The sequence below is a fragment of the Pipistrellus kuhlii genome, unplaced genomic scaffold (assembly GCF_014108245.1).
Source record: "Pipistrellus kuhlii isolate mPipKuh1 unplaced genomic scaffold, mPipKuh1.p scaffold_m20_p_1, whole genome shotgun sequence".
Classification (NCBI taxonomy): Eukaryota; Metazoa; Chordata; class Mammalia; order Chiroptera; family Vespertilionidae; genus Pipistrellus; species Pipistrellus kuhlii.
This window is the reverse complement of record NW_023425404.1, coordinates 150,165,130-150,192,987: the sequence shown is the minus strand read 5'-3', so window position 1 is coordinate 150,192,987 and position 27,858 is coordinate 150,165,130. Positions and strand designations below refer to the sequence as shown.

The 27,858-nt window shown below is 37.5% G+C and overlaps 1 protein-coding gene across 1 annotated transcript; it reads left to right on the top strand.

The window, feature by feature from the left end:
- On the top strand, positions 1-27,738 carry LOC118704616 (vesicle-associated membrane protein 7). Its single transcript, XM_036412452.2, has 7 exons — positions 1-129; positions 3,550-3,620; positions 7,594-7,695; positions 10,385-10,470; positions 11,757-11,767; positions 15,534-15,692; positions 27,552-27,738. The coding sequence occupies exons 1-7, from the start codon at positions 52-54 to the stop codon at positions 27,687-27,689; spliced, it is 645 nt and encodes a 214-aa protein (XP_036268345.1). The 5' UTR covers positions 1-51; the 3' UTR covers positions 27,690-27,738.
- Positions 27,739-27,858: the final 120 nt, after the last annotated feature.

Here is a 27,858-nt window from a genome sequence, read left to right as displayed (position 1 = left end):
CCGCGGGCGGTTGGGTCTGGCGGGAACCTCCCCTTCCCTGGCCCGCCCACCATGACGATCACCTACAGCTGCATTGCTAATGGCCGAGTGATCCTAGCGGACCTGGCATGGGCCGGCGGCTCCTATCAGGTTCTCCTCTCGTCACCTCCGCCTTCGCGCGTTCCCGTTTTGAAAGGCGATGCCGGCCGGACCCCGCCCCTCAGGAGGCGGCGCTGCCGGGAGGCCCGGATGGGCGGGGCGTGGGGACGGGAGGCCCCGCCCCGTGCGCGGCAGCCGGCGAGGCGGGGAGTCCCGGCGGGAGCATCTCTAGTCGCCGAACTGCGGAGCCGCGAGCACGGGCGCCGCCTAGGGGCGAGGCGTGGTGCTGCACGCGGCCCCTTTGGCCGTGATCAGCGGCCCCGGCCAGTTCCCAGAACCCCTTCTGGGCTGTCTCTCCCCGATCAGCACGCGCTTATTGAACGATTATTAGTTGTGTGATCCCGGGTTAAAGGAGTGAGGGGTGCAGCCACGGAGAGAAAACAGCACCAGAAGCTGTCGCTTGAGGAGCTCAGGTCCCTTGATGTCCAAGGGCGGCATACAGGTGCCCTACAGCCTATCAAGCACTGTTCCTCAGGGTTCTACTGGTAACTTCTGTCCTCTTCTAACTTGACACATTCATTCACACACAGAACAGCTTTGCTTTGATCACTCTCAAATCCACTTCCAAAGTAACCCCTCTCCACAGAGTGCCGAATAGAAGAACGGGATTAATTATTTCCCAATTCCTCCTGGTGTATTTCTAATCTTGTTGAGTAGCTCTACTGAGCCAGTCAAGCTGGAAACGGAGTCACCTTCAAGTTTTCCTTCTTCTTCACCTTCACATTTGTTCTTTGTCACCAAGTTCGATTAGTTCTGTCTCCTGAATATGTCTTGAACCCATTTCCTTGTTTCTGAACCATGTTGTCATTTAGGCGCTCAATTCTTGTCACCAAAGGTTATTGAAAGTGCCCTGTAGCTCAGGTGGTAAGAGCATCATCCCAGTACTCAAAGGTTGAGGGTTTGATCTGGTCAAGAATCAACCAAAGAATACATAAATAGGTGGAATATCTCTTCCTCTTTTTTCTCTTCTCTCTTTTTCAAATAAATAAATAAAAACATAAATATTTTTTAAGTGCCTCCTAACTGATCTCCCAGACTTCAGCCTTGTCCCTCTCAAAATCAGCCTCCACACTGCTGCTCAGGTGGTTATTGCTAAAAGCAAATATGATCATGTCACTCCTTCCTTAAAATCATTTGGTGGCACCTAATTACATACAGAATAAAGCCCATACCACTTAGCCTGGCATTCAAGGCCCTTCCTGGTAGGACTTTTCCATAATTATCTCCTCTTCCCCCACATATTTTTGGGCTGCAGCCATCCTGACTTTCATGCTGTTCTCCAGTCTCACCGGAGTCTCAGTTTATCTCCTCTTCCCTCTCCCTGGAACCCACTTATCTTCACTTTTTAGCAGTATAACCTCTTCTTTGCTTTGAGACTTTTCTCTATTCCTCCTTGAAGCCTTCTTATGCCCAGGCTAATTTATGTCCTTTTACCAAACTACTTACCTGGCTTGAATAAGATTCTTCTTTCACTTATTTGTCTTTGCTGTCAGACTCCTTCAGAACAGGCACTGTCTTCATCTCTGTCTTTATATATAGGTTCTCAATAAGTGTTTAATTAAGAAGAGAGAGAAAGTTGAAGGGGTTCATAAGCCAAATGATTTCTCTTTATGAAACATGAAGGAAGGTAAGAAAGTGGGAAGGGGTGGAAGAAAGGATTAAAGGGTTAGAATGATTGCTGTACAAAAAGCTGACCGGGCTGAAACCAGTTTGGCTCAATGGATAGAGCGTCGGCTTGGGGACTGAAAGGTCCCGGGTTCGATTCTGGTCAAGGGCATGTACCTTGGTTGTGGGCACATCCCCAGTAGGGGGTGTGCAAGAGGCAGCTGATCGATGACTCTCTCTCATCGATGTTTCTAACTCTGTATCTCTCTCCCTTCCTCTCTGTACAAAATCAATAAAATATATATTTAAAAAAAAAAAAAAAAAGCTGACCGGGGAGAAGGACAGGAATGACAGTGCTTTAAAGAGTTCTACCATGTCTTTTCTCAGTGCTAAATATTAATGTCACAACTATTTTATAATCATTAGAAAAGTATTAGTACCTACTAAAGCTTAATCATTAGATCAAATCAATTGCTATTTAAGGTCCTAGAATTGGAGAGGATCCTAGAAATAATCTTGCCTACCTCATTCTTCACACAAAGAAACAACCAGACAAGTCTCTTTCTTAAGTCATGCAGTACTTTTATAACAAAAGCATAACTAGCCGAAACCGGTTTGTCTCAGTAGATTGAGCATCAGCCTTCGGAATGAAAGGCCCCAGGTTCCATTCCGGTTAAGGGCATGTACCTTCGTTGTGGGCACATCCCCAGTGGGGGCAGGTGCAGGAGGCCCCTGATCGATGACTCTCTCTCATCGACGTTTCTAACTCTCTATCTCTCTCCCTTCTTCTCTGTAAGAAATCAATAAAAATATATTAATATATATATTTTAAAACATAACTAGAGCTCAGTTTGTCACACTTTTATGGCCTCATGTTGCCATTTGCTTTGTTTCAAATTTTTCTATCATTTCATTGATTATTTACTCTAAATGAGACATGTGTGGAAAGCTAGGGGAATATATTCCAGTGATGATAACAAAGTAACTGAAAACCTATGTACTCCCTTAATTTTTCTTGTTTCTTCGTAAATTCTTTCCTAGAGAATACTGCTCGGATTTTTCAAGCAATCCCACAAATTTCAAGCTTTACTCTCTACCATTAATAATAAGCTTTAACCCTTGCTGGTGTGGCTCAATTGGTTAGATCATTGTGTTGTAACATGAATCAAAAGGTTGCTATTCGATTCCGGTCAGGGCATATATCTAGGTTGTGGGTTCAATCCCTGGTGGAAGTATGTATGGGAAGCAACTGATTGATATTTCTCTCATCTCATACATCAATGTTTTAATGTTTCTCTCTCTCTCTCTCTCTCTCTCTCTCTCTCTCTCTCTCTCTCTCTCTGTGTGTGTCTCTCTCTCTCCTCTTTCTCTAAAACCAGTAAAATATATCCTTGGTAAAGATTAATTTTTTAAAAATTAAAAATAATAATAATAAGCTTTATTTATAGTTTTAGTCACTAAAATATATTTGATTAGATAGTACTTCCCAGCTTTGAAGTCATATATATATACATATGATATGACTGTAAAAATAAGACTAATTAGTACAAACCATACTTCCACGCTTATATGTATATACACAGGTTATGTATATTTAAGTAATTTTAAATTTTTCCTTCAGATTCACATGAATCTGAATATTCATATGAATATTTATAACTTGCCTCTTACCGTGAATTATGAATAACCACCCATTAGTTCTCCTAGTAAACAGTTGTCCCTTGATAAACTAATCAGAACATAAGTAAATTTAGGAGAATAATAATGAAAAACACCGTAAAGTAAATGCTAACAATTTATTTTTAGGAAACAGCAGCAACAATGCTTAGACTAGTGCTTCTTAGAGCTGAACCAAAGACCACAATTCAAATGGGAAGGTAAGATATATTTTAATGAAACTACTTTTTAACAATTATCAGCTAATAATTCCAATGATAATGGCATGAGGAAAAAATATATTCGTTCCACATACTCAAAAAGGAGAACTTCTATATGTAAAAGCATCAGATTGTGAATGGGAATGCTAAACACCAAATTCATGAAAGCGCTTACCTTTGCAAAGTGCTGGGAGAAGAATTAAATTAAGGAATAGTACACAGAGGACATTTCAGGCAGTTCCCCGGTTACGTCGGATGTTTTGTAGTTATGTCACCATCTCCCATTTACAGTATTTAAAAAAATAAATAAATAAGTTCCGTCATTTCAACTATGTACTTACGTGCTTTATGTCTTATTATTTATTTACCAAGTAAAGGTCAGGAGTTGTTACCTTTCTTTTACATTTTTTTTTTTACTTTTTCACTTCATTCCTGCTGTGCATGTGCTCCATGTGAGTGACATAGGTGCTTATGGAGGTGGGTTCCGACTTACGGGGGAAATCGAGTTGGGTCTCCTTAGGAAAGGATCTCCGGTGTAACCTGAGAACTGCCTGTAATTGTATCTGTAACATTTTAAATAGATTGGTGGGTCTACAAGTGTTCTTGTCCTTATTCTCCATACTTTTTTTGGTATACCTAAAATATTTTATTAATAAAAAAGGAAACTTCCACTTTAAAATATCTTCAATAAGACTACTCCAAAAACAAAAACAAAAACAAGTTGATAGATACAGAGAATTGGTTAGTGTTTGCCAGATGTAGGGGTCGGCGGATAGTGGGAGAAATGGGCGAAGGGGATGCCAAAAAAATACAACACTGCCAACTACCCCCAAACTCCCCACCATGTCCTGTTTGTTCACAGTTTCCTTCTTCTCCCCCATCATTCCAACTTTTATAGCAGCCACTTATCCTGTTTCTTCATTGTTTCAGCACCTAAATGTACATCTCAGATATTAGAGCCCGATACAGCCTACTTTTTAACTTGAAGTTATTTAAATTTCTTTAATCTACATATTTCCCCTCTATTCCTGTCCTATCCTTACAATTTATTGAAGAACTAGAGTTTCCCTCAGTCTGAATTTGCTGATTATATACTAAAAATGCAGCTTATCATGCTCTAACCAGCTGGATCCCTTTGGCAAGACTATAGTTGTTTTTTCATCTGCTTATACTTCCTTTTGACATGCTAGCAGCCATTGATAGTCATTGTCTATACCTAGAGCCTTTAATTTATTGGGGTTTGCAAACTAGTGATATTCCAGTTTTGTTTTCATTTATTAGCAGGAATGATTTAAAAAAAAAAAAAAAAGATGTGCTTACCTGTATTGTACATTCTAACTTGAGTCTTTTGAGGGCCTCTTCCCTGAACTCCAAATGTATGTATCCAGCTGCCCATTCTACCTCTCTATTGGATGTCTGATAAGCATCTCAAATTTATGTCTAAGCCAACCCTCCTCCTGCAGTGTTCCACTTCCCAGTTCCTCAGACATTAAACCTTTATAATTCTTGACTTTTGTCTTTTTTACATCCAAATCCAATCCATCAGCAAATTCTGTTGACTACCTTCCAAATATATCCAAAATCTGACAGCTTCCACCAATACCATGAGAACTACACTACCATCATCTCTTGCTTGGGTTACTGAATATAAATTTGGCTTTGTTTTTCATATTTTTTTTATTTTTAAAGATTATATTCAAAATTTGATTTATAACATTTTATAATAATGCAAAATTATATGGTTCCAAAGTCAAATTTTGTATATAATCTTGAAGGAGTCTAATTTTTATTCCTTTCCTGTCCACACTGACTCTCTCTCTCCTTATGTAGGAAATCATTTTGAATAAGTTTTTAGTTTATCATTTTTTCTTTTCTTTTTTATATAAGACTCATAATATATATTTGTACTTCCCTTGGTAGCATATGAGAATGATAGATAATGGTAATACATTGTACATACTTTTCTCTATCTCTACTTTGCTTTTGTCAGTTAGCAGTATTTCCTGGACATCAGATAATTCAAGTTTGTTTGTTTTTAACATTTAAAGATAGTTTCTGAATGATATTCAATAATAACATACTACTAAGTAACATTTAAAATATCTCTTTTCATAGCAATTATCAATTAACTTCATATATAACTTTCAGAGAGATGGTAGAATTAGCAACTTTTTCAGCAAAGACTCCTCCCAAATTAGAAATAAAAATATTTTCCAATTTTAAATAATAGTTCCTTGTATTGTATTGGATTCTTTTATTAAGTTTATACTTAATTGCCGGGACCGGTTTGGCTCAGTGGATAGAGCGTTGGCTTGGGGACTGAAGGGACCCGGGTTCGATTCCGGTCAAGGGCATGTACCTTGGTTGCGGGCATATCCCCGGTGGGGGAGGTGCAGGAGGCAACTGATCGATGACTCTCTCTCATCGATGTTTCTAACTCTCTATCTCTTTCCCTTCCTCTCTGTACAAAATCAATAAAAATATATTTTAAAAAAAAAAGTTTATACTTAATTAAAATATATACAAGTTGAATTTCTAGAGCAACCAAGAGTAAAATAGAAATAGAGTGTTTACATTCTAACCCTTACCTATATAAATATTTTAGGACTTTTTGGGTCAAGAGGCAAAATCAAGTACTAGTAAAATGACAGTCCATCTAAGCAAAGAAAATGTAAGATCCCTTATATTATTAATATAAACACTGAATTTCACATAGATTAGATATCCGAATATGAAAAGTATCTATGAAAATATTCTAAGAAAATTAATGTGTAAGCTCAGGGTGAAACCAACATGATGGAGCCAATAACATAAAAGCCCTGAAACAAAAACAAAAAGTGACAGATTTTTAAAAACTTTTCTTGATGAGCTATCAATATCCATACAGAAAGAGCACAAATCCTAAGTGAATAGCTGGGTGAATCATCACCAAGTAAACACTCCTGCTACCACCAGGTCAAGAAACAGACTATCTCCAGCTTCCCAGAAGCCCTCTTCATTCTTCTTCCTAACCACTTCCTCTGCTCCAAAGGCAGCCATTATCCTAATTCATAATATTTTAGTTTAATTTTGCTTGCTTTTAAACTTTGCATAAAGTCATACATAATATATAAAAATTAAAAATAAATAACATTTTCCAAGTGGAAATTTTTTGTATCTATCAATATCATCATTATACTCAGTGTCTAGAGCGTCGGTCTGTGGACTGAAGGGTCCCAGCTTTGATTCTGGTCAAGTGCATGTACCTTGGATGCAGGCACATCTCCAGTGGGGGATGTGCAGGAGGCAGTTGATCGATGTTTCTCTCTCATCGATGTTTCTAACTCTCTATCCCTCTCCTTTCCTCTCTATAAAAAAAAAAATCAATAAAATATATTTTTTAAAAACATATTTGTAGCATGCCCTCACCAGTTTGGCTCAGTAAATAGAGCAGCAGCCCCGCGCACTGAAGGATCCCAGGTTCAATTCCAGTCAAGGGCATATACCTCAGTCATAGGTTTCATTCCCAACCATGGTCAGGGCAGGAGGCAATCAATCAATGTTTCTCTCTCATATCAATGTTTCTTTCTCTCTGGTTTATTTTAAATACATATTCAGCCCAACTGCTTTGACTCAGTAGTATTGACCTAGGAACCAGGGGTTGTGGTTTGATTCCTGTGGGCTTAATCCCTTTGGGGGGCGTGCAGGAGGTAGCCAATCAGTGATTCTCATCATTAATGTTTCATTCTCCCTCTCTCTTCCTTTCTGAAATCAATAGAAAATATATTAAATAAATAGAGATCTTCAAATTTTTTAGCTTTTATTTAATATAATTTAATTTTTAAATATATGAAAGATATTCTAATTCTGATTCTAAAAGTTATCTAGATGGTTCTTATACTATTAATGAGAACTTAAAAAAGAAATTAAATTTGCTACATAAATACTTAATTTCTTCAAAATTATCATGTAAATGAATGTGTTCTTTTTAAAGCTTTGTCTATCATAGTCTCTTCATTGATGGGATCATTTACCTATGTGCCTCAGACAATGTATTGGATATTGTAACACCATCTGCATTTCTTAAAAAATGTAAGTAATTTGTTATACTTCTTTAACAACCTTTACCTTTTCTGAAATTATGAGGTCTCTATTTTCTAGTTTATGAGCAATAATGTCACTAAACAAAAGCAAATCATTCAACTGTCTATAAAGCAGAGCTATTAATGACCTCCAGAGATTTCTTACCCTTATCCCTCATTTGTCTCCTGCTTCCGCACTTCCCTGACTCTGAAGGAAGATCTGCAAAGACAGTCTACTCAGATCTATTAGGATCTGTCACAAAAGAAACCATCAACAAAATAACAAGTAAGCCCCCACTGCATGGGAGAACGTATTTGCCAATGTGACATCTGATAAGGGTTTAATCTCCAACATTTACAGGGAACTCATACAACTTAACAAAAGGAAGATAAACAAACCAATAAAAAAAAAAAACGGTCAAAGCACCTAAATAGACACTTTTCGAAAGAGGGCATTCAGAAAGCCAAGACATATGAAAACAAGCTCAAAGTCACTAGTCATCTGAGAGATGTAAATCAAAACAACAATGTGGTACCATCTCACACCTGTCAGAATGACTATCATCAACAAATCAACAAACTGCAAGTGCTATTGAGGATGCGGAGAAAAAGAAACCCTCCTTCATTGCTGGTGGGAATGCAGAGTGGTGCAGCCACTGTGGCGAACAGTGTGGCGTTTCCTCAAAAATTTAAAAATGGAACTGCCATTTGACCCAGTAATCCCACTTTTAGGAATATATCCCAAGAAAACAGGAACACCAATCAGAAGGGATATATGCACTCCTATGTTCATAGCAGCACAGTTTACAAGAGCTAAGCTTTGGAAACAGCCTAAGTGTCCACCAGCAAATGAATGGATTAAAAAACAATGGTACATCTTCACAATGGAATACTACGTCGCGGTAAAAAAGAAGGAATTCTTACCATTTGCAACAGCATGGATGGAACTGGAGAGCATTATGCTAAGTGAAATAAGCCAGGCAATGAAAGAAAAATTCTACATAAATCTCACTCATTTATGGATAATAAAGAACATTATAACTTGATGAATAAAAAGATAGATACAGAGGCAGAGAAGCATCAAACAGACTGTCAAATTACAGTGGTAAGGCTGGGGAGTGTAGGGGGGTGGGGGGAGGCGCTAAGAGATCAGCTGAAGGACTTGTATGCATGCATATAAGCACACCAATGGACACAAGACCCTGAGGGGGAAGGGGAAGGGCATGTGCCGGGTGTTAGGGGAGCCCTGGGAAAGGTCAATGGGGGGGGGGGGGGAAGGGGGGAGATATATGTACTACTATTTGTAAGTCTTTAAACAATAAAATTTAATTTAATTTAAAAACTGGTAGTCTACAGTGTCGAACTCAATCAAAGAAGGGGCCAAAATCTAAAAAAAAGAAAGAACTCTTACCATTTGCAACAGTATGGGTGGACCTGGAGAGCTTTATGCTAAGCAAAATAAGCCAATCAGAGAAGGATAAGTATAATATGATCTCACTCATTTGTGGAATATAATGAACAATATAAACTTATGAACAAAAATAGATCCAGAGACATAGAAGCATTGAACAGACAGTCAAACCTCAGAGAGAAGGGAGGAGAGGGTGGGAGGGGGTGAGTAAGAGGTCAACCAAAGGACTTGTATGCATGCATGTAAGCATAACCAATGGACACAGACAGTAGGGGGGTGAGGGCATGTGCTGGGGGGTGGGAGCAGCCAGGGAGAGGTCAATAGGGTAAAAAAGGAGACATATGTAATACTTACAGCAATAAAGAATTTAAATTTTTTTAAATTTTGTCTTTTTATATTGTGTTCTTTAAAAGTAAGAAAGAAATGAAGTTTTATAATATTTAAAATACTTTCTCAATAGCATATGTATTTAATGTATAGATAATTTTATATATGAACCATGCATGTATTTTATTTTTATAGTGTACCAACTTGCTTTAACACAGCTCAAACTATACTCAAAAATAGAATCAAAGGTTATTAGACCTAATATTGTCACTCACAGTAACAGTTATGCCTAGACAATTGTTAGAGTCTTTATACTAAACACTGTTAGCCATTTAATTTACTATACTCTAACTTTTTTCTCTCTGCCATTAAGACAAAACATCCCAACTTTACTATCTTTCCAAAACCAGAGGACTCAGAATTGCTAACCATATTATTTTTACCACTACTTCTGGAGAATACAACTTTTAGTACAAATAATTATCAGAATTTCTTCTTGAAACTTTGAAGTGTCCTGTAGCAACTTTATAAGTTTTGAAAGGTAGAATCATGACTTTTAGTTGTTGTTGTTTTTTTTTTATATCGTTGAGTGGATTTTAAAGATAGGAGCAGGAGGGAGAAATAAGTGTGTATTTAGAAAATATCATGGGCTCCCTATTGCCCAGTTTGCCAGAGGTAAACATCTTTTCTTTCCCTCAGGTCCTCAGATATATCAAAGAATTAAGGATCTCTCAGTATGATGTTGTAACCTATACTAAGCAGTGGAGAAGACTGGGCAAGCAGTTTTTATAAATACTGTATCTTTAAATAGAAAAGACATCCTGCCACCAAAAATCTTGAAATGTCCTACTTTCTTTTATTTCAGGTTTCTGCCAGACTTGGCTTCATATAAACATTAACTCTGCAATTATCCAGTTGAAATTACCTATATAGTTTAAATATTTCCCTTCATTTCCCCAGGTTAGTGATATTTTTCTGAAAAATCCTTTGATGTCACAAGAACATTTTTTTCCTTCAAATGCCATTGCTGCCAGTTTTCAGCAAGTATTAGGTCTAGTAATAATTAATGTCGTTTTCTAATACTTTTTTAAATCGAATTTATTTAAATAATACAACAAAATTTAATCAACAGTATAGTTGCCGTTGTTTTCTACTACTTGTGCCCAATGCTCAGGAAGCATTTTAATCCCTCTGTTGTAAAATTCTTGTGATTTTGATGCAAAAAATTCGGTCAATGCATTTTTGAGGCATTCTTCATTATTAAATTTTTTTCCAAGAAGAAAGTTTTGCAAAGAATGAAACAAATGGTAATCGGAAGGGGCAATATCAGGAGAATATGCAGGTTGAGGGAGAACTTCCCATTCCAACTGGCGCAGTTTTTCAGCAGTGATTCTTGCAGTATGCGGTCGTGCGTTATCGTGGTGAAGAATTACGCCCTTCCGATTAATCAGCGCGGGTTCTTTTTCTCTTAAAGCTTGGGCTAACCTTTCCAATTGGGCACTATACACTGCACTTGTAATGGTTTGGTTAGATGGTAAAAGTTCATAATGAAGAATTCCTTTAAAATTCCACCAAACACACAACATCACTTTTTTCACATGCAAGTCAGGTTTTGGCGTGGGCTGCAGAGCCTCATTTTTGTCCAACCATTGAGGCCGCCTTTTCAAATTAACATACAGCACCCATTTTTTATCTCCGGTAACAATTTGCTCTAAAAACGGCAAACGGTTTTGACGAGAGAGGAGCGAACTGCAAATTGTGACTCTTTGATTACGGTTGTTGTCGGTCAACTCATGAGGAACCCATTTTCCAAACTTTTGGACTTTGCCAAGTGCACGCAATTGATTGGAAATTGTTTTTTGTGAACAATTTAAAGTTGTCGCAAGCTCTTGTTGGGTAATTTGAGGATTTTGCACCAAAAGAGCTTGAAGAGCTTCTTGATCAAAATTGGACACATGGCCTCGACCACTCTTGTCATCTAACGAAAAATTTCCCTCGCGAAATTTCTCAAACCAACGCTGGCATTTTCTGGTGCTAACTGCATCTTGACCAAGAGCACTACAGTTGTTTTTTGCAGCCTCACTTGCTTTTCTTCCTAATTGGAACTCGTAAAGCATGCAGTGCCGAATATGCTCTTCATCCGCCATCTTCTTAGCCCTAGTTTTGCAACAAAAACCAAACCAAACACAAACTTTTTCAAGCAAAGCTTGTTAATTGCACTTCACACGTTCTGTAGATACCACGTGTTTGAAGGTTATGTCAATACAAGTCAACGCCAAGCAAGATTTTAAACAAATGTTTAAAAACGACATTAATTATTACTAGACCCGATATTAGGAAAGTATATGGTATGTAACTTTCAACTGTATTTCTAAACATTGTTAATATTGCAGCTGTCAAATCAGTTAGGAATTAATGAATTAAGAGCTATAAAGATGAATTCGACTGAGAACTTCTATCTCTATATAATGATAGGTAATGATATCTATAATGTATTGATAAATTAATAAGACAAAGTCTGTAGGTTCTACTGTTACTTATTTACATATGCAGCCATTTAAGGTAGAGGGAATGAATATAAATATAAATATATGTATTTGTTTGCTTATAGTATAAAAAAAAAAAAGTGCTGGAAGTGTGCAAGGAAAGGATAAATCAAAACATTCTAGCCAAAACCGGTTTGGCTCAATGGATAGAGCGTCGGCGTGGGGACTGAAAGGTCCCGGGTTCGATTCTGGTCAAGGGCACGTACCTTGGTTGCGAGCATATCCCCAGTAGGGGGTGTGCAAGAGGCAGCTGAGCGATGACTCTCTCTCTCATCTATGTTTCTAACTTTCTATCTCTCTCCCTTCCTCTCTGTACAAAAATCAATAAAATATATTTAAAACAAAAAACATTCTAATGGTTGCCTGTGGTAAAGATGGGCAGAAAACAGAGACTGGACTTCTCTGAATAAAACTTTTTTAACAAGTTTTACTTTGGAACCATGTATATATTTTACCTAATTTTAAAATACTTAAATAATAGTTGCGACTAAGTGAAATAAGGCAGTCACAGAGGACAACTATTATGTGATACCACTTAGATGAGGTACCTAGAGTAGTAAGATTTATGCAGACATCAAGCAGAATGGTGGTTGCCAGAGCTTGGAAGGAGGGGAGGAAGAGGATTATTATTTAATGTGTACAGACTTTCAATTTGAGAAGTTGAAAATTTTCTGGAGATAGGTGGTGGGGATAGTTGCAAAACAGTGTAGATATGCTTAATATTACTGAAGTATAACAGTTAAAAATTGTCAAAATTGCAAATTTTATGTTATGTATATTTTACCATTATAAAAATGTTTAATTTAGAAAAGTAATCCCTGACACTCAAATTAAAAAAGAACCCAACTGTGTATGGAGTGTCCTCACCATGGCTGCTCACTTCTTCAAGGCCAACAAAGGAATCTGTCACTCCAATCTGCTAAATATTATATAATTCTATGTAATAAAGAGCTAATATGCAAATGGTTGTCTCAGACACTCAACACTGGGGAGAGAGGAATGAGGCCCAGCCAGGAACAAATGAGCTTGAGAGAGAGGAATGGGGACCAGCCAGGCTGTGGCCTTAGAGAGGGACAAGTCTCCTACCCCATGATCCCAGGTGCTAGCAGCTGCACCTGCGGCCCCGGAGAGGGACAAGCCTTCCTCTCTGAAATCAATTTTTTTTTTTTTAAGATTATCAGAATACTACTTTATACGGTAGTTTGAGAATTAAATGAGCTAATACTTATGAAGTGCTTAAAACAGTGCCTGGCACATATTAAATGTTCAGTGAGTTATTACTTAATATTTTTCTGTAGCTGCAGCTCACCTCTTTAATGTAACACTATATCTTAGCGATTATTTTTGTTAATATGGATAGAGTGGAAGACAAAAATAGGAATAAATAGAAAACAGTAATAAATATGGTAGCTTATTAATCTAACTACATCAATAATCACTTTAAAAGTTAATGGTCTAAATACACCAATGAAATGACAGATTGACCAGGCCGGGTGGCTCAGTTGGAGCATCATCCCATACACCAAAAGGTGTGGGTTCGATTCTCAGTCAGAGCGCATACCTAAGTTGCAGGTTTAATTCCTGATGGGGTGTGTGCAGGAGGTAATTGATTGATGTTTCTCTCTCTCTTTCTCTCAACATATCCTCGCGTGAGGATTTAAAAAAAAAAAAGAGAGAGAGAGAGAGATTGACAGATTGGATTAAAAAAAAATCAAGGGAATGAGAAGACAAGCCACATACTAGTAAAAAATATTTGCAAAAGACAAATCTGATAAAAGGCTGTCGTTCATAATATAGAAAGAACTTTTAAAATTCAGCAATATGAAAATAAATAGCCTAATTTAAAAAATGGGTCAAAGACCTGAATAGATGTCTCATAAAAGAAGATTTAGAGATGGCAAATAAGCATATGAAAAGATGCTCTACAACATATGCCACTAGGGAATTACAAATTGAAGCAACATTGAAATATCACTACACATCTTTTAGAATGACCAGAATTCAAAATACACCAAAGACTGACAAGGATGTGGAACAATAATAACTCTTACTCATTGTGTGTGGGAATGTAAAATGGTACGGTCACTTTGGAAGACAGTTTGGCAGTTCTTTACAAAACTAAACACACACTCACCATACAATCCAGCAATCACACTCCTTGGTATTTACCCAAAGGAGTTGATAACTTTTGTTCATACAAAAACCTGCATACGGATGTTATAGCAGTTTTATTCATAATTGGCAAAACATGGAAACAACCAAGATATCTTTTCACGGGTGAATGGATAAATAAACTGTAGGACATCCAAATAATGGACTATTATTCAGCCCCAAAAGGAAATGAGTTATCAAGCAATGAGAAGACATGGAGGAACCTTAAATGCATATTATTAAGTAAAAGAAGCCAATCTGAAAATGCTACATACTATGTGATTCCAACTATATGACATTCTGAGAAAGGTAAAACTATGGAGACAGTAAAAAGACCGATTGTAGCCAGGGCTTAGGGAGAAGGGAAGCATGAATAAGTGCAGCACAGAGGATTTTAAGGACAGTGAAATTGTTCTGCAGGATACTGTAATGGTAAATACATGTCTTTTTACATTTATCCAAACCTATTGAATGTACAACAGTGAACCCTCATGTAAACTATGGACTTTGGGTGACGATGATGAGTCAATGCAAGGTCATCCATTTTAACAATGTACCACTCTAGTGCAGGATGTTGATAGTGAGGGAGGCTGTGTCAAGCTTAGCAGGCAGGTGGGAACTCTGTACTTTCCACTAAGTTTTACTAAGAACCTAACACTGCTTTTTAAAAAAACAGAAGACTAACCCGTCCAGCGTGGCTCAGTGGTTGAATGTCAACCTATGAACCAGAAGATTGAGGTTCTATTCCTGGTCTGGGCTTATGCCGGGGTTGTGAGCTCAATCTTCAGTAGGGAGTGTGCAGGGGGCAACAGATCAATGACTCTCTCTCATCATTGGTGTTTCTCTCTCTCTCCCTCCATCCCTCCCTGAAATCAATAAAAATATATTTTTTATAAAACAGAAGTCTAGATAAACAAATAATTTAAGTAAAAAAACAATTCCACTGCTGATTTAATACATTTATATATCCCTCTCCCACCCACCCAACCTTTTTCTTTTCTTCTTCTTCTTCTTTTTTTGCAAGATTAGGTAGGACAGTTTGAGGCTTAGTTGACTCCTTATGCTGAAACACAAGTAAGATATTGCCTTTCCCCCCCCAGGTATTTTATTTATTTTTAATTAAACTTACTGGGGTTACATTGGTTAATCAGATATAGGTTTCCAGTGTACAATTCTTAATTATACATAATCTGTATATTGCATTGTGTGCCCACCACCCAAAGTCAAATTTTTCGTCACCATATATTTAACTGCCTTTATTTACCCTTTAAATCCACCCCTCCCCCCACTTCCTTCTGGTAACCACCATACTGAGATATGCCTTTGACACCTATATTCTAATTTGTACAACATATTATACCATAGTAGATTTTATTTATAGAAAATAAATTTTTCATTATATTTCACTTCTATATAGATGAAATACAATAAAAATCAAGGTGACAGCTCAATATCCACACTGAGGAGTCAAGTAACTGATGTAAAAAGTATTATGACCCAAAATATTGATAAAATATTGGAAAGCGAAGAAAGATTGAATAGCTTCACTGACAGAACAGATGATCCCCAAACAACTGTAAGTGATGCACACCTGTCTTGCTATCCAAACAGTAATCTAAACCATAGGGTTTAACCCACTTGAGGCAAATTACCTAAAGTAAAGCTATACCATGAGTACTGTGAAATAATCCTAAATTACCATTTCGTGGCTTTATCAAGAAATTATTGGAATACAACTAAAATATTAAAAGGATAATTATAAAACAATCCAAATTTTTTCAAATTACTCAAACTTTTATTTTTTATAATTGAATTTTTTAGGGTGCCATTGGTTAATAATTGTTCAGATTATTACAGATGTTCCTCTTCCCCCCCCCCCCACCATGGCTCCCCTCCATCCAGTTCCTGCCCCATCCCAGACACTCACCCCTCCGCCCACAGTCCTCATCCATAGGTTTAAGCTCTTTGTCCAATCTCTTCCAGTATCCCCCAATCCCCTTCCCCCTGAAAATTGTCAGTCTACTCCCTTTCCATGCCCCTGATTCTATTATATTCACCAGTTTGTTCTGTTCATCAGATTTCTTATTCATTTGACTTTTAGATTCACTTGTTCATGGATATGTATTTGTTGTCATTTTATTGTTCATAATTTTTTATCTTTACCTTTTTCTTCTTCTGCCTCTTCTTAAAGAATACCCTTCAGCATTTCATATAATACTGGTTTGGTGGTGATGAACTCCTTTAGCTTTTTCTTGTCTGTGAAATTCTTTATCTAACCTTCAATGCTAAATGATAGCTTTGCTGGGTAGAGTAATTTTGGTTGTAGATCCTTGTTATTCATAACTTTGAATATTTCTTGCCACTCCCTTCTGGCCTGCATAGTTTCTGTTTGAGAAACCAGCTGTCAGTCATATGGGTATTCCCTTGTAGATAACTGTTTTTCTCTTATTCCTTTTAAGATTCTCTCTTTGTCTTTTGCCCTTGGCATTTTAGTTATGATGTATCTTGGAGTGGTTCTCTTTGGATTCCTCTTGTTTAGGGTTCTGTGTGTTTCCTGGACTTGTAAGTGTATTTTTTTCACCAAGTGGGGGAAGTTTTCTGTCATTATTTTTTCAAATAAGTTTTTGATATCTTGCTCTCTCACTTCTGCTGGCACCCCTATAATTCAGATGTTGGTTTGCTTGAATTTGTTCCAGAGATTCCTTACACTATATTCATATTTTTGGATTCTTATTTCTTTTTTTTAATATATTTTTTATTCATTTCAGAGAGGAAGGGAAAGGGAGAGATAAAAACATCAATGATGAGAATCATGGATTGGCTGCCTCCTACACGTCCCCTACTGGGGATAAAGCCCGCAGCCCGGGCATGTGACCTGAGCTAGAATCAAACCCGGGACCCTTCAGTCCACAAGCTGACTCTCTGTCCAATAAGCCAAACCAGCTAGGGTGGATTCTTATTTCTTTTTGCTCTTTTAGTTGGGTGATTTTTGCTTCCTCATATTTCAAATCTTTGACTTGATTCTTGTGATTCTGTAGTCTACTGTTGAAACTCTATATTGTTCTTTATTTCAGTCAGTGCATGCTTAATTTCTGACTGATACTTTTTTTTCTTTTTCTTTTTTTGCATTATCACTAAAATCCTTGAAGGTCTCACTAAGATCTTCGGAGGTTTCTAGAAAATTTTTGAGTAACCTTATAACTGTGGTTTTGAACTCTATATCTAGTATTTTGTTTTCATCCATTTCTTTAATTTGTGATATCTTTCATTGTCTCCACATTTTGACTACTTCCCTGTGTGTGTTTCTATGTATTGGATAGCTGCTAAATTTCCTTGACTTGATAGAGTGGTCTTGCGTGGTAGGTGAACAATAGGGCCCAGTGGCTCAGCCTCCCCAGTCACCTAAGGTGGACACTATTGGTGCACCCCTTTGTGGGCTGTGTGCACAGTCTTGTTAAGCCTTGATTGATTGTCTTCCTTTTGATAAGTTGTATGAGTTCTTTATATATTTTGAAAATTAACCCCTTTTCAGATGTATCATTGGCAAATATGTTCTCCCATATAGTGGGCTTCCTTTGCATTTTGTTGATGATTTTTTTTCTTTTTTTTTCTTTTTAATATATTTTATTGATTTTTTACAGAGAGGGAGAAGGATAGAGAGTTAGAAATATCAATGAGAGAGAAACATCGATCAGCTGCCTCCTTCACACCCCCTACTGGGGATGTACCTGCAACCAAGATACATGCCCTTGCAGAATCGAACCTGGGACCTTTCAGTCCACAGATTGATGTTCTATCCACTGAGCCAAATCGGTTTTGGCGATGATTTCTTTTGTGTGCAGAAGCTTTTTATTTTGATGTAGTCTAATTTGTTTATTACTTCCTTTGTTTCCCTTGCCTTAGGAGATGTATCAGCAAACACATCAAGAGATGTCTGAGATTTTGGTGCCTATAGTTTCTTCTAGAATTTTTATGGTTTCACAACTTACATTTAAGTCTTTTATCCATTTTGAGTTTATTCTTAAGAATGGTGTAAGTTAGTGGTCTAGTTTCTTTTTTTAAAAAATATATTTTATTGATTTTTTTACAGAGAGGAAGGGAGAGAGATAGAGAGCTAGAAACGTCGATGAGAGAGAAACATCCGCCAGCTGCCTCTTGCACACCCCCTACCAGGGATGTGCCCACAACCAACGTACATGCCCCTGACCGGGATCAAATCTGGGACCTTTCAGTCCACAGACCGACGCTCTACCACTGAGCCAATCCAGTTCCAGCAGTGGTCTAGTTTCTTTTCTTCTTTTTTTCTTTTTTTTTTTTTTTTTTTTTTTTTTTGTATATACCTGGATTGCAGATTGCTGTAGCCGCCATGGAAAACAATATGGAGTTTCCTCAAAACATTAAAAACGAAACTACCATTTGACCCAGTGATCCCAACTCTAGGAATATATACTAAGAATCCCGAAACAACAGTAAGAAAGAATATATGCTCCCTTATGTTTACAATTTACAATAGCTAAGATCTGGAAACAGCCCAAGTGCCCATCAGTAGATGAGTGGATAAAAAAGACATTTACAGCTATAAAAAAAGAAGGATCTCTTACTCTTTGAGACAGCAGAGTGGGACCTGGAGAGTATTATGCTCAGCGAAGTTAGCCAGTCAGAGAAAGACAAGTATCCCATCAGTAATGTAGGAGGGTTTTCATTTCTCCATATCATTTCCAACACTTTTTTCCATTTTTTAAGTTATAACCATCCTACTTAGTGAGAAGTAATGTCTCATTTTGAATTTGCACTTCCTTATTGACTAATGATGTTGAGCATTTTTTCATGTGCTTATTGGCCATTTATATATCTTCTTTGCAGGAAGTCTATTTAAGTCCTTGTCCATTTTTTAACAGGTTTGAGGGTTTTTTGTTATTGAGGAAGGGCAGAATCTTAACAGGCACTTGTCATTAAAAGGTCTACCTAATCTTCTTTCCTATGGCTTGGGCCAAAAAACCATCAACTTATTCAGTCTTTCAGTGTTCCAAATTTCTGCGTCCTCTCTATCCCTTTTCATTTCTTCTTACAAACCAACCAATTGTTGCCTTGCTAAATGCAGCCAGTAACAAGAACTCACACTACTTCCCTTCTGTTTTCCAACCTTTTCTTCTAAAGTGGCAGACTCAGTAAGTACTTTGTCTGCCTTCCAAGTTATCACAGGTGATAGTTTTAGAAAATAGTTTATCCTCCATAACATAGGTCTTTGTTTTTCCAGCCTCTAATATCAGTTTCTTCACTGTGTACCATGTGATGGTTAAGCCACATTTTAGAGTTTTGTAATAGCCTATTCCCAGTTTCAATATTAGTTAGAGAAATGTTGCTGTAATAACATACCTCAGGTTGTCATTGTTTTAACTCAATAGAGTGTTATTTCTTGGTTGTCTTAACAGTGAGGTAGGTTTTCATTGGGCAGACTTCCACATGGTAATCCAGTAACCCAAGCCTTTTCCATTTTGTGACTCTGCCATTGTCTTGGGTCTCAGTATTTAAATTTCAAGTGGCAGTTGGTTAAACAAGGAATGAAGGAAGCACATTTGCTTATAGCCCCTTTAAGCCCAAAAGTGACACCCATCACTTCCACTCACAATCTATTGGTAAGAATTAATCTTATAGCTTTGTGTAGGTGCAAAGGTTAGAGAGAGACAGTATGGAGTGGGGTGAGGGGCCTGAGAAATGTAGTCTATAATTAGAGTGTCTCTAGCAATAAACAACTCTACATTATGGAAGGGAACTCAAGTCTTCATTAGATAACTGGCTGTCTTTATTATATCTGCACTAAAGGAAATTCTAAAAACAGTATGTCAGGTAGATGAAAAATGATCTCAGATAAAAATTCTGAGTCTCAGCAAGAAATAAAGATGCAGGCTGGGTAGCTCAGTTGATTAAAGCATCGTCTCAATACACCAGGGTTGTGTGTTTGATCCATAGACAGGACACATATTAAGGATCAACCAATGAATGCATAAATAAGTAGAAAACAAATCAGTGTTTCTCTCTCTCTCTCTCTTCCTCTCTCTCTAAAATCAATAACTAAAAAAAATAAAATAGCCTGGCTGGTGTGGCTCAGTTGATTGGTGTGTTGTCCCGTACACCAAAAGGTGATAAGTTTGATTCCTGGTCAGGGCATATACCTGGGTTTCAGGCTTGATACCTGGTTGGAGCATGTACAGAAGGACAACCGATTGATGTTCTCTCCCACATCAATGTCTCTCTCTCTCTTTCCCTCCCTCTAAAAAATAAAAGATCTAAGAAAGAAGTAAAGGTGTCATTAACACTGAATGAGTATTGACTGCAATATAGGTGGTGAGAAGTAGTTAGATTGTGGATATATTTTGAAGGTGGGCGAATTTGAAGTTGCTGACAGATTGGAGGTTTATTGAGAGACTCTAAAATCCAGATTTTTGAGACACAGAGTTCATACTTTCCTCATGTGAGCTCCAGGCTTAGCCTGCTGTCCCTGTGAGCACTGAAATCCTCTGCCCTGGGTGACAGAGGAACATCCTCACCCTCCCAGACGCAGAGGAGCTGCTCTCTAGGTTCCTGCACATGGCCTTACTCTTACTTTTTTCCAAGTTCAGTTATGCATTAAATATTTGCTTCTCTTCTTTTATCTAGCATTTCTGAGTAAAAATAGATGCAGGATTATTGGATTACATAATATTAATACATCATATCATCAGGCCTATTACTTTTAAAAAATATTTTTATTGATTTCAGAGAAGGGAGAGGGAGAGATAGAAACATCAATGATAAGAATAATTGATCAGTTGCCTCCTGCATGCCCCCTATTGGGGATGGGGCCTGCAACCCAGGCATGTGCCTTTGACCAGAATCAAACCCAGGACCCTTCAGGCCTTAGGCTGATACTAGCCACTAAGCCAAGCCAGCTAGGGCTATTGCTTTTTTATTAAATTATATATGTGCCTTTATTATAGGAAAAGAGACAACACCTAAGCCTCAGAATATTATAATACCTTCCCTTCCTAACAAATCCCACTTTTATGTATACATTGTATTTTCATGATTACATAGAGAGAGAAAACGACTTCCTCTTTGAAACCAGTTGAGTAGAAGCAGCTCAATAAAAGATGAAATTTTACTGAAGTATATTAGTTTTCTCCCTCTTTTCTCTTGGTCTTTTTAAATATTTTTTTTAAATATATTGTTATTGATTTCAGAGAGGAAGTGAGAGACAGGAACATCAATGCTGAGAACCATTAACCAGCTGCCTTCTGCACGCCCCACACTGGGGATAGATCCCACAACCCAGGCATGTGCCTGACTAGGAATTGAACTGTGACCTTCTGGTTCATAGGTCGACACTCAACCACTGAGCCACACTGGTCAGGCTCTCTTGGTCTTTTTGTAAAAGATTCTACGGAATATTATTTTTTGTGGTTGTTGTTAATCCTCATACAAGGCTTATTTTCCATTTATTTTTAGAGTGTGGAAGAAGAGAGAGAGAGAGAGAGAGAGAGAGAGAGAGAGAGAGAGAGAGAGAGAGAGAGAGACATCAACATGAGAGTTCCCCAACCTACAACCCAGGTACATGCCCTTAACAAGGAATCGAAACTGTGACCCTTCAGTGCACAGGCCTATGCTCTATCCACTGAGCACCACTGGCCAGGGCTCTACTGAATCATCTTAAAAAGCAGATTTGGTGGTGGGCTCTTCTCTGTGGGCCTGTCCTAGTGAACTCATGCCAGAATAAACTGCAGTCTCAAATTGCCCGGCCTCCTTGCCAGTAGGCTATGAGCACTGAAGGAGGTTATACAGTGTAAAACCAAGCAAACAAACAACAAAACACAAAAGCAGATTTGGTTTTTAAACACAAAATATGTGAATAAGCTTCCTGTCAGTCTGCCTACAAATAAAGATGGGTCAGAGATTTTTAACCTGGAAGATTAAACTTACACATTTATCTTGATATTCTCTCAAAAATCCAATAAAAGAATGGGTAAAACAATAGAGAGGCTTTAATGTGTAAACCACTAGGATATTGAAAGAAAAAAGAAAGAAAGAAAGAAAGAAAGAAAGAAAGAAAGAAAGAAGAAAGAAAGAAAGAAAGAAGGAAGGAAGGAAGGAAAGGAAGGAAGGAAGGAAGGAAGGAAGGAAGAAGGAAGGAAGGAAGGAAAAGAAAGAATCAGGAAAGAAGAATTAAAAAACGAAAGGGACAATAATTACCTCCATAACCAGACCCCCACAGCCTTATAAATGTCAACAATTTTAGAAGCTATAAAATGGATTACTAATAATTATTAGTCCCAGTAGAACAGTGGAGCAGTACAAAGCTTGAAAACATAAGCTAGTAAGCAGAAGACATTAAGATGCAAACTGATCTGAGCCATAGAACCTTGGAAAGGATCAGAAATTGGAGACATGCAGTATGTCTAGAAAGAAGAGACTGGGTAAAAAGTCTTTAAAAGAAACATGTTACCTGTAGAGCCACTTCCCTACTTTTTATTGCCATATTACTTCCTCTGCTTATCACTGACAAAGGATAATAAATTTTATTATGTAAAAACAACAGACCAGAGATGTTCTAAACTTAGACACCAGCTGCTGATAAGGCCAGAGTGATCATCATTAATATCAGGACTAAGGGGTAATCTGCATCCTGAAAATGGTGACCACTCTCTCCAACCTAGCTCCCAGTCAGCTTCATCCAGGCAGGAAATTAGAGGGACTCTCTCTAAGAAAGCTGACTAGACCAAGGGGGGAAAAAATACAGATATTAACCTACAGATATTGAGGCATTCCCCCAATGAAATGGTCAGGTCAATGCCACATGGGCTATCCTACCAGGAAGCCCACCAAATAACAGCCCTAACTCACTTATACTGGGTTTCCAGTCATTTTAGAAAATAAGCAACACAGATAATGAGATATTTGAGGAAATCTCTATAATTTAGAAAATACATTTAAAAAGGAAAAAAGGAACTCAGACAAAACAGATCATGGAAAAGTAAAAGAAAGTGCCCTTTTATAATTGATAAATGCTTAATTTAATGAAAACCATAAAGCCTGATTTCTTTTATAGTATTGCTTTGCTCAAAAATTCAGTATAGCCGAAACCAGTTTGGCTCAGCAGTAGAGCGTCGGTCTGCGGACTGAGGGGTCCCAGGTTGGATTCCGGTCAAGGGCATGTATGTTGGTTGTAGGCACATCCCCGGTAGGGGGTATGCAGGAGGCAGCTGGTCGATGTTTCTATCTCATCGACGTTTCTAGCTCTCTATCTCTCTCCCTTCCTCTCTGTAAAAAAACCAATAAAATATATATTTTTTTTAAATTCAGTATATATTGATAGACTGAACTGTCCCAAAGACTTTTCCTCAAATAATAGTTTTATTAGGTAAGAAAGTATCAAGGTGCTTTGGAAATTAAAACAATAGTAAAAATTTTAGCCAAAACTAGTTTGGCTCAGTGGAAAGAGCATCAGCCTGCGGACTGAAGGGTCCCAGGTTCGGTTCCGGTGGAGGGCATGTACATTGGTTGCAGGTACATCCCCAATTGGGGGTGTGCAGGAGGCATCTGGTCGATGTACCTCTCTCATGGATGTTTCTAGCTCTCCATCCCTCTCCCTTCCTTTCTGTGAAAAATCAATAAAATGTATTTAAAAAAATAGTAAAAAATTTATAATATCAGTGGAATTATTGTAATATAAAGTTGATATATTCTCTTAGAAAGTAGAGACACACTGAAAGCAGTCCTGAGGGAAGTTTATAGCTCTACAGGCCTAACTCAAAAAAAAAAAAAAAAAAGGTACTAAATTATCTAACTCCACAACTTAAAGAATTAAAAAGAGAACAACAAGAAAACCCCAGAATGAGCAGAAGGAAGGGGATAATAAAGATCAAAGCAGAAATAAATGACATAGAGACAAAAACAAAAACAACAACAACAAAAAAAAGATCAAGGAAACCAAGAACTAGTTCTTTGAAATGATTAAAAAAAAAAAAAAATTGATGAACTTCTAGCCAGGCTCACCAAGAAGCAAAGAGAGGACCCAAATAAACAATAACCCAAAGTCAGAAATGAAAGAGGCAAGATAACAACAGACCCCAGAGAAATACAAAGGATTATTAAAAAATACTATGAACAACTGTATTCCAATAAACTAGACAACATAGAGGAAAAGGCCATATTCCTAGAAAAACTACAACCTTCCAAAACTCAACTGGGAAGAATCTAAAAATCTCAATAGGCCAATAATTATGAAAAAAAATTGAAGCAGTCATCAAAAAGCTCCCAGCAAACAAAAGCCCAGGGCCACACAGCATCACAGGGGAATTTTACCAGACATTCAAGGAAGAACTAAAACCTATCCTCCTCAGACTATTCCAAAAAATTGAAGAGGAAGCAACACTTCCCAGGTCTTTCTATGAAGCCAGCATTACACTAATCCCAAAACCAGATAAAGACAACACAAAGAAAGAGAATTACAAGCCAATATCCTCATGATCATAGATGCCAAAATCCTCTACAAAATTCTAGCAAATGGGATTCAGCATTACATCAGAAAGATCACACCCCCATGACCAAGTAGGATTTATCCCAGGGATGCAAGGATGGTACAATATCTGCAAATCAATAAATGTGATACATCACAAAAACAAATTGAGAGAGAAAAATCACACAGTCATATCGATTGGTGCAGGAAAAGTGTATTCAAATACACTCCATGGCTCAGCAAATATTTACAATGTTTTGGTAAAAAAAAAAAAAAAAAAAAAAAAAAAAAAAAAAAAAAAAAGAGGATATGAAAGAAAGGAAAGTTGTGTTTGGGGAAGGAGGGAGTTAGAGATATCGTAAAGGTTATATCCTCTTTTCCATAATTGTAAAGTGAAAAATCAAGAAATATTATGTATGCTTTCTAGTAACACAGAGGAAAACAAACACCAGGAAAAACATAAACAGCTAAGTAAATATTAATTGAGCACCTACTATTATGTCAGACACTGTTCTAGGTCAGGGTTTCTCAGCCTTGGCACATTATGGTCTGATCAATTTGCTGGAAGGTGGGTGGGTAGGGGGACTGTCCTATATGCATTGTAGTACATTTAGTAGCATCTCTGGCTTCTACCCATTAGATGTTAGTAGCATCCCCTATAGTCATGACAATCAAAATGTCTCCAGACATTGCCATATGTTCCCTGGAGAGCAAATTGCCCCCAGTTGAAAACTACTGTTCCAGGTAATAGGGATATAGCAACAAACAAAACAAAAAGATCTGAAATTGATTACCTCTAAAAAAAAAATAGGATCAGGGGTGTACAGAAGAGAATGCTGTTTTTAGAATTCTGAATTTTCAAATTATATATGCAGATCACATTAATAAAAGAGAAAGCAAATAACCTAAGAAACAAAGGTAAAGTCTGCTTATACCTTAATTAAATTTTTCTACACAAGGCCGTATAGAGTCAAGCAACTCTAGATTTGAATTCTAGCTACACCACTTATGAGGTATATACCCTTAGGCAAGTAACTTCAAACCTTTGAGCCTCATTCTCTTCAATGCTATAAAATAGGAATACTCACCCAAAATTATGAATATTGCATATATTATGCAACATCACATATAATGTATATCATATAATACGTGAATTTAAAGCACTCAATGAATTGTAATATCCTGGAAAGTACAACTAGTCACTTAGTGTCCATATGCTAGATCCTTGGGAATAATGAACAGCATCTTTGCTATATAAAACTGAGGCTTCCTGATCTTGTCATGATGTCATTTTTTCACATGCACTGTAATCATGTACCTTGACTTTGCTCTGGAAAAGTCACCACTTACACTGAGAGTAAAGATGATGTGATTATGAATAAAGTCAATTGAAATACTTCACAATTTTACTTCTAACCCATGTGGCAGAAAGCCTAAATAAATAAACACCAAGCAATTTATTTGTATCATAACCATATGAGAAGCAGTTATCTATGTTTAAAAAACAAAAAGGAGTTGTGGACCAAATGGAAACAATAAAATATTTTGCAGCACAAAAAAATAAAAATTTTATGAATTTGTTTTATTTCTTCTCAATGCTCCTTGGATTATTTTAATATTTTGTATGTTAATAAGTGAGCTTTTTCTTAGGATACTTTTTAAAACAATCCTCACCTGATATGTTTTATTGAGTCTAGAGAAAGGAAGAGAGAAACATCAATATGAGAAACATCTATCAGTTGCCTCCTGTACACGCCCTGACCAGGGATCAAACCCACAGCCCTGACCATGAATGGAACCCACAACCATTTTGGTGTATGGAATGACACTCCAACCAACTGAACCACCAGCTGGGACATGAGCTATTTTATTTAGGTTTAGTTGCATTAAGATATGAAACTCTGGTATCAAAGTACTTCAACTCCAATTCATAAAAAATATCTATATATAAAAGCATAAGCGACTGGCCAACTGGCCGGTAGCCATAATGTGCACTGACCACCAGGGGGAAGATGCTCAACGCACAGGCATGGAAACATGGAACAGACTAATGAATCTGAGAGGGAAGGGGGAGTAGGGAGGGCAGGAAAAGATTAACCAAAGATCTTATATGCAGACTAGAGGTCTGGTGCATGGATTCATGCCCTGGCGGGTCCTTCAGCCTGACCTGCGGGGATCAGGCAGAAACCAGCTCTCTGACATCCCCCGAGGTGTCCTGGACTACAAGAGGGTGCAGGCCAGGCCAAGGGACCCCAATGTTGCACTAATCCATGCACTCAGCCTCTATTAATTATGATAATGGCATAATTTATTCTTATATGGTGATTTGGATATACCATAATCACTATCTCAGTTATTCCTTGCAATCTGGGCTACTCTGTGGCAGGTACTATCCAGCTTTAATAGATTCATTAATCCACTCATCAAATACATATTCATTGAACCACTGATCTATATCAGGCAGTAAGGAATATAGCAGTGAATGCAACAGGCAAAAATTCCCACATCCATAGTTTTCATTCTCTACAAACAATAAATAAGTAAATTTTATATACAATATAAATGTTAAATATGGACTTTGGAGGAAAACACCATACTGAAGGGGAATATCACTTCTGGAATGGAGATTGGAAAAGGTACCGATTTTAAACAGGGTAGTAAGAGATAGTGGCATTTAAATAAAATCATGAAGTGAAGATAAGGCTCAAAGGTTAGTAACTTGTTCATGGTCACAAAATTAATAAAGCTAATTTAAGTACGGCTTAACACAATAAGGAAGGCACCTGGAATCTTAGTGCATCATTTTATAAAAGTGGCTTTGTTAAGCTTCATTGAGACTTTATGGGATTGATCAAAACCAAATTAAATCTGTTCTCTAAGTATTTGAGTGCTCCCATTCATTCAGACATTAAAACATTAAATGTGTGTTTATTTTTATTTCAGGCCAAAGACTCCCAAGAAACCATCAAGATTCTTAGGAAGATATGGTGGCAACACCTCAAAAAGATTATAATCATCACCGTGGCAATTATCCTTTCAATCATCATTATTCTTTTAAGTACAAATATAATACCAACCTGACCCTTTTTCTCTCCATCCCCAATAGGTACCAGTAAAGTGTTACATGTAATTACAGAGTTCTGCAACCAACAATTATGAAAGCACTAGAGGCCCAGTGCATGAAATTCATGCACTGGGGCGGGGGGGGGGGGGGGGGAGCTTCAGCCTGGCCTGCACCCTCTTGCAGTTC

Excerpts from the sequence above, each read along its gene's own strand:
- LOC118704616 (XM_036412452.2), top strand. The coding sequence starts at position 52 with ATGACGATCACCTACAGCTGCATTGCTAATGGCCGAGTGATCCTAGCG. Across the intron at positions 3,621-7,593 it reads ACCACAATTCAAATGGGAAG|CTTTGTCTATCATAGTCTCT; the intron begins GTAAGATATATT and ends TTCTTTTTAAAG. Across the intron at positions 7,696-10,384 it reads GCATTTCTTAAAAAATGTAA|TGATATTTTTCTGAAAAATC; the intron begins GTAATTTGTTAT and ends TCCCCAGGTTAG.